The sequence below is a fragment of the Pelophylax lessonae genome (genome assembly GCF_965119305.1).
Source record: "Pelophylax lessonae genome assembly, chromosome: 2".
Classification (NCBI taxonomy): domain Eukaryota; kingdom Metazoa; phylum Chordata; class Amphibia; order Anura; family Ranidae; genus Pelophylax; species Pelophylax lessonae.
The window spans coordinates 371,012,526-371,019,920 of NC_138769.1; the positions used below are offsets into that span (position 1 = coordinate 371,012,526).

The following is a 7,395-nucleotide window of genomic DNA, read 5'->3' on the forward strand; positions in this document are numbered from 1 at the left end:
GCGTCCTGTGCTGCTGCTAAGAGCCATGGTTCTCGTACAGTGAGGGGATCCTGTCGTTTACCTCTCCCTTTATCCTTTCACAAAACACTTTGTATTCTGTAAGCAAAATGCAAGGTGTTTTGTGAATAGACAAGGAGAGGAAAGGGAGGGTAAACTACATGAGCTCTTCACTGTACGAAAGCCAAACATCAGAAGTTTTTGGTTGATAGTAATATCTGGTGTGAACAAATATTTTTTTACCTTCTACAGCAGCCATCTGGGCCTAAAATAACCATCTTTTGAGATGATTTATTTGTATACAACAAAAGACAGAATTTTTTCCCCTGGAATTTTTGCTTTAAGTGTAATAATCCACAAGTTAAATATCAATGATAACAAAAACTTCCGGCTTCTCGTCTTCACAGATCTGCATGGCTGAATATGTAATGGCTTTCACCTCAGTACCCTGTCAAAAGAGCAGAACAGAGAATAAGTACACATGTGCTTGTAACTATGCACTGATGTGTGCTCATTTTAATATGTACCGTCACAACTTTACATACAAAAGTAATAGGTACACTTTACAAGAGTGTAAGGGCATCTATTTTTGCATACCTCTGAAAAAGTATCCAAACTCAACAATCTGGTATCACATATTAAATAAATATTCCATTCAAAAATTTTTTTTTTTTCTTTGCAATATTTGGGTGCTGAGGCAATAGTGTTATGAGTGTGCCAGATTATTTCCATGGCATATGACTATTATCTTGCATTCAATTAAATCTACTGTCCTATAAACGAGATTAGGAACACTTACCTGGGGGTGTTTGGCTAAATTGAACTCTTCCCCCCACCTATGAAAAAAAAAATTAAAAAGAAAATAGCATTTTTAGCAATTGTAACGTTATGCAAGTTAAAGGGCTCAGATTTTTAATTGCTCACTTGCAGCAGATTAGGGTTAAGCCTCTTACCAACACTAGTAAATGTTTTTTCGTTCAACCCAGCAAGGCTAAGCAAAAAAAAAAAAAAAAAAAAAAAAACTGACAGCTCAAGAGGAGCCACTGTCTGATGATAGTACAGTGATCTCCGCTGCTGTTCTATTGTGTTCTGACAGGGTACGGCCCCTCCAACAGAACACTCTGGTCAGCGTTCTCAGCCATTAGCTTAGAGCGCTGATCGCGAGCCAATCGGCAGACCTTTTTCAGTCATGCCCCTTTGACAGAAGCCAGCCGAACAGCTGGCTTCTGTTGCACCAACTGCAGCACACACGGGCCAAATGTCAGCCAGTTCCGCCCGACATTCGGCCCATGTGTACTAGGCTTTAATGAAGCACAAATGAAAACCCTCTGTGACCAAGCCCCGATGGCTGCAAACACGTTCGGGGGTGAGGCCACACATCGCGTTAGCATCGGGGTGGTTTGAGCAGTGTCTCTTGCTATATAATCTGACACTCCATTAATTCAGTGCATGAAAATGGATTTCAAGTATAAACTGCATTCTGTTCTATGTAGCTGCAGTTGAGTGTTTTAAAGGAGGACTAATTCAAGGATCCATTTACACCTATGTGTGCTTGCATAGGTATGCATGGGTCCTAACAAATCAAGCGAATATTAATAAAATAATAATCTGACATCTAGCTCTAATCTCCTTCAACTTATTGACAGTGCACAGTGTCTAGATAAGTAAGCGATTTGGCAGCTGTCCGTTCTACTGTGAATTCACCCCGATTCTGTAGCGGCTACAAAATTGGCAGTGTAACATAAGCCTTACTGCTACAGTATAGATAATAATCCATTACCATGGGAAGATATTTTTTTAACAGGTCAACCTCAACATAGTAGGTCTCAAAATTGTGTTCAGCATTTTGTTATTACTTCCCTATTTTAAAATGTCCCTGGAAACAGCAACATAAGGTAACACAAAAAGTCTGAAAGGAGAAGTAAAATTATAGAAAGCAGTTCTTGTTATGTGAAATTTGCATCCTTCCTAGGTTTACTTGATCCCTCACCATCACCTACAAGAGAGTGGGTATGTCAGCATGGGCATTGCAAGCAATACCTGGGATGCTTACTTTGATAAAACTCCATTTGCATTCTTCTGTCTGCAAATAGCTAGCAGCCATAAAAATCTAAAAATGGTAGAATCACTAATAATCCTAGTAAAGATCTCTATCAACAATGAAGGCAAAGTAAAAAGTTATAGTTGCAAACTTAGTGATTGGCGTAGCTCTTTTATTTATTTTTATAAAGTGCAATTATTATTTAACTTCTACCTGGAGTCCCCACTGGCAAAGCTTAATACATTTCTTGATCTGCCAAATAGCCAAGTGTCAGCAACTTATCTATACATGTTTGTTGGAAGAAAAAAAAACTCCTTACCCAATAGAACGGATTTTAAAACTCATACGATCTATGTGCAGCACCTTTACCTCCTGTATAAGGAATAAAACCATTAATTTTCAGAATTCAGGATACCATTATGGCTTTTAGAGCATGAAGAATTATCTCACCCGGGGAACAAAAAACTGGTCGGCACAGAATTTATATAGCCACTCATTCAAGAAATTGTAAAGAAGTGAAATCAAGTCTCCCCCTAGGAAAGAATATAAAATCAAATAAGGTTTTCTGCACAGAACATTTTGGATGTACGGTATAGTGCACAAGTTTTAGGCAGTTGTGAATAAATGCTTTAAGGTAAGAATGCTTTTAAAAAATATATATTTTAAATTGTTTATCAATTTACAAGGAAGAAAAAATCTAAATCAAATCAATATTCAGCGTGACTACCCTTTGTGCAAATGTTAAAATGGATGCTGGTTTACAGCCAAAGTCAGGGATATTGTAAGATTATTGTCAGGTGTATGATTAACCAATTATACCAACAGGTGCTAATGATTATCAATTTCATATGTAGGTTGAAACAGTCATTAATTGAAAAAGAAACAGCTGTGTAGAAAGCTTAAATCTGTGTAAGGAACAGCCAAACTCTGCTAAGATAAGGTTGTAGAAGACATTTTCATGTCACAAGTCACACACCATGGCAAGACTGAGCACAGCAACAAGACACGAGGTAGTTATACTGCATCAGCAAGGTCTCTACCAGGCAAAGAGATCAATGGAAAATTGGGTTTCAAGATGTGCTGTTCAAGCTTTTTTGAAGAAGCACAAGGACACAGGCAATGTTGAGTACTGTAGACACACTGGTTGGCCAAGGAAATCTAATGCAGCAGATGACAAATACACCATACTTACTTCCCTTTGACATCAGAAGATATCCAGCAGTGCCATAAGCAAAGAACTGGTGGAAACCAGTGGGACCCAGATACACCCATCTCCTGTATGGAGAAGTCTGGCCAGAAGAATTTCAGCCACAAAGTCATATCTTTGATGTGGAAAGGCAAGGCTAAGCGACTCAACAATGATTGAAAACAAAACTGGGATGCAGAAAAAAAAAAAAAAAAAAAAATCGCAATAAGGGCTCTAGACTGAGGAGTCAAAAAATATTTGGCTGTAGCAGGAGGCAGTTTGTTCTCAAAGGGCTGGAGAGCAGTACAATGATTGGCTGCAGGCAACAGTGAAGCATGGTGGAGCTTCCTTGCAAGTTTGGGGCTGCATTTCTGCAAATGGAATTGGATATTTGGTCAGAATCAATGATGTTCTCAATGCTAAGAAATACAGGCAAATACTTATCCATCATGCCATACTATCAGGGAGGCATGTGATTGGCCCCAAATCTAGTGTTTAGTAGGACAACGCCCCCAAACATACAGCCAATGCCATTAGGAACTATCTTCAATGTAAAGAAGAACATGCAGTCCTGGAAGTGATGGTTTGGTCCCCACAGAGCCCTGATCTTAACTTTATCGAGTCTGTCTGCAATTACATGAAGAGACAGAAGAATTTGAGGCACCCTACATCCACAGAAGATCCATTGTTAGTTTGCCAAGATCATCACACCAAACATTGATTTGGATTTCTCTTTTGTTCATTTACTTTCAATTTTGGTAAATGTTAACAAAACATATTACCACTTCTATTTCTGTAAAAATTCTAAATTAACAGTACTTTTTACATCTGCCTAAAGCTTTTGCACAGTAGTGTATATTTTATATATTACTTCATATAAAAACTATTTTGGATGGCCTCACCTTCAGTTTCCACCTCTACTGTGTCTATGGGTTCTACAGTCTCCAAGTCAGTCATATATCCAAACATTGCCATAGCACATTGCTCAAAAGCTTCTTCTAAAGTATCTCCCCATGCATGTAGCCTGCATAAGACACAAGAAAGCATTAAATTAGTCAACCAACATAATTATATTTCAAGCTGCTACTATGCCTGCTAAAAAAAACAAAAAAAAAAAACAAACACGAAAACAACACAAAGGACTTTGCCATTTGTTTCCTGTGTGTGGCTGGGGTAAAGAAAGCACAAAAAGCCCATTAAATCTCATCTGCTGGGTCAGGATCCAGTTAACCTGTAAGAACTGAAAATGGAAACCTATCCATTTGAGGGCTGCCACTGCTGACCTCTACCCAGGAATTCTAGTTGCTTGCCTGCCTCTGGATTTTTGACCCCTGAATAACTGTCCTGAAACAAGCATGACAGCTATAAAGTGAGCAACATTAAAAACGACATATCTATGATGTGGTTTATGGATAGCAGTACTATACCTCAGTACTGTACCCCTATAACATAGTTTTATCCCATATTAATCCTGACAGTAGTCTTTTTCTGACTTAATTTACCGGGTCAGCAACACTTCTTTCTGCAGAGAAATCATGCAGCAGTATTCTAGGCATCTCTGTCAGTGTTTTATGGCTTGTCCCAACTTTTATAACTGACCATTTTGCTGGAAAGCTTGGTCTGCATTTAAATGTGAAGCATATTCATTCATATACAGAATACTATTATACCCTATTCAGTTACCAGAAGACAATATTTTTAGCTATAGTGGCCCTTTAAAGTATATTTCCACCAAACGAGAGAAACCAGCACTATATGTTTTGTTAATCATTTAACATCTGAGTTTGACTATTTAGGAATGTCAGAGAAGACATTCAAGATGAAAGATAAAAAAATAAAAAAAAAAAGGTACATACTGAACATCTGCAGTGTGATCCAAATCTGAAAGAGAAAACAAATATATTTACATCATAGGCTTAGTACACCTTACTCCAGTTAAAAATAAATAAATTGGTTACTAACAAACACTAAAGATTTTTTTTTTTTATTTCTTTATTGAAAAAACAAAGTACCAAAATACAGTAACGGCACAACGATCATAGGAATGATAAGTACAGTAACAGGATGAATAGTATAACGTGCCAAACTGAATTCCAGGCGGGCAAAGACTGATGCCCCGGTACAAAGATACTGTGGCTGAGCAAATACAGAACCACAACTATCGCGATGGCAGTTGGGTTTGTCCACTAAAGCTCTTTTACACTAGCAACAGTGTTTACTACTCCCCTAAAATGCAGTTTGGGGTGGATCGCTTTTCTGAGGATGGCAGGTGGTGGTTTGCAGGCATTCAGGAGGCAATACTGCTGCCTTCAGATGTCAGTTTTTTTTCTTTTGTTTTTCTTTTTTTAGTGCTGAATGGTAATTTTGCATTGCGGGAGTGTACCTCAACTGCAAACCAAGTATTTGGCTCACGGTTGCGGCGCAGTCCCAAACAGTTACATTACAACTCTGCATGTTGTGTTAAAATTGCCTTAATGTGTACTCGCCTGAGCAGCACCATGTCCGCTTGTAGATGCCCGTTTTTACCACCCTCTGGCTACCTGTGTGAATGGAGCCTTAAAACAGTTGTAAACAATATATATGTTTTTTTAAATAATAAACATGTTATACTAACCAGCGCTGGGTTGAGCTAGGCACTCAGGTAACAGGGGGGTGAAACAACAGATGGGACATTTTTTACCCTAATGCAAGGAATGCATTCAGGTGAAAAACATCCTGTCTTTACAGCCACTTTAAGCCTGCCTTACAAGGCTTGAACTTTGGCAAATTCTTGTTGAATTTAGAACCACCAGGCTCTAAAAATCGACTCAGCCAAGTGGAACGTTTTTTGACAGCCGGCAGTCAAAACATTCATATCCTAAACGATGCGATCAAGTTTAGGAGCTGCTAGTAAACATGAAGCGTAAAACTTTAGATTGCCTAAACCTTTGGATCCACTACTACAAACGTGCTGTTTTCATATAATCTAATCTTAGCTGACTCCATTGCTGATTGGCCGCGCGGGAGTCATTTTCCAGCAAGCTCCTGGCAAGGGAAGCTGAAGGTCCCCCGGACCTTCAGCGCGCGTGAGCGGCTGCATGCACTGCAAATATCTCCTAAACCGTGCAGGTTTAGGAGATATTAATTGTACCTACAGGTAAGCCTTATTATAGGCTTACCTGTAGTTAAAAGTGAAAAAAAGCGGAATACTACTGCTTCAACCTATTGGCGCCGAGCGCACGCAAATATGCGGCCTCTCGGTGGCCAGGCCTTGGTGCTGAGCAGCCGCATATTTGCCTGCAATAGCACCGACAGAGTGGTGCCGAGAGTGACCAGCGGCTAACAGAAACCTCCCGATCGCTGATTGCAGTTGGATGTTTTCAGATCATGTGACCACGGTGACAGCCAATCATGGCCGTCACATGGGCAAAAGCCCTACCCCGACATTCTAAAGCCCTTAAAGGACCGGCGGGAGCCACTAATGATCGCCGTACTTGCAAAGAACAACATATGACATGCAGTCAGGATGGTAAGGCCACCGCCCAGCCGTCATTCTGTTTTAGACTGGGCAGGAAGGTGTTTACTTCTTGTCATACGGACACAACAAGAAGTAAAAGAAATTCTCTTTGAAATAAAGTGCACAGTTGTACCCATAAAAAGTGTCTCCAATAGATGATTTCCCCTCTGTTTCAGATCTGGTAGCAAACCACAATGTTGGGTTTCCTATCCTGGTGACATCATTAATCAGGACAAACAGGGTGAGAGTAAAGCTACCAAGAGGGGGTAGGCCTTCCAACATCTCATCGCTAAGGTACGTTTTCACGTGAACACGTTGCTATGCCCTCATGGACAAATACCAGGTTCACTTTATACCCCCTCATTCCTTTGCATAGCAGACAGGTAATAGATACCCACATTCATGCTTCTTGGTGACAGCCGGGTACTTAGCCTTCACGGCAGTCTGCTTCTCGGTAATTGTATAATAACGTTCATCCATGGCCGGACACTTCCGCGGTATTTACTTCCGGGATCCCGTGACTTCCTGTCACGTGCCGGATTTCCGGGTTGCGTTTCACGCGGCTGCCATGTTTTTCACGTTTAGGAAGAGAAAGGGGAGGTGCTTAGTGCCGTCTTATAATAAGCATTTGCTTCGTATAGGTCGCGGGCTCGTCCAAAGTCAAAGCAGAATACA

The 7,395-nt window shown here is 40.2% G+C and overlaps 1 protein-coding gene across 1 annotated transcript; it reads right to left on the bottom strand.

Moving 5' to 3' along the window:
- Window positions 1-336: 336 nt before the first annotated feature.
- Window positions 337-7,261, bottom strand: ZBTB8OS (zinc finger and BTB domain containing 8 opposite strand). Its single transcript, XM_082247815.1, has 7 exons — window positions 7,119-7,261; window positions 5,081-5,105; window positions 4,127-4,248; window positions 2,489-2,571; window positions 2,358-2,410; window positions 797-833; window positions 337-445 (listed from the first exon to the last, which is right to left on the bottom strand). Exons 1-7 carry the CDS (start codon window positions 7,198-7,200, stop codon window positions 359-361), a joined length of 489 nt encoding a protein of 162 aa, XP_082103941.1. The 5' UTR covers window positions 7,201-7,261; the 3' UTR covers window positions 337-358.
- Window positions 7,262-7,395: the final 134 nt, after the last annotated feature.

What these genes read in the sequence shown, in the direction of transcription:
- ZBTB8OS (XM_082247815.1), bottom strand. Translation starts at nt 7,200, where the DNA reads ATGGATGAACGTTATTATACAATTACCGAGAAGCAGACTGCCGTGAAG. An exon ending in ACCAGTTTTTTGTTCCCCGG is followed by an intron (nt 2,411 to 2,488) that starts GTGAGATAATTC and finishes TTCCTTATACAG; the next exon opens with GAGGTAAAGGTGCTGCACAT. An exon ending in ATTTAGCCAAACACCCCCAG is followed by an intron (nt 446 to 796) that starts GTAAGTGTTCCT and finishes CTCTTTTGACAG; the next exon opens with GGTACTGAGGTGAAAGCCAT.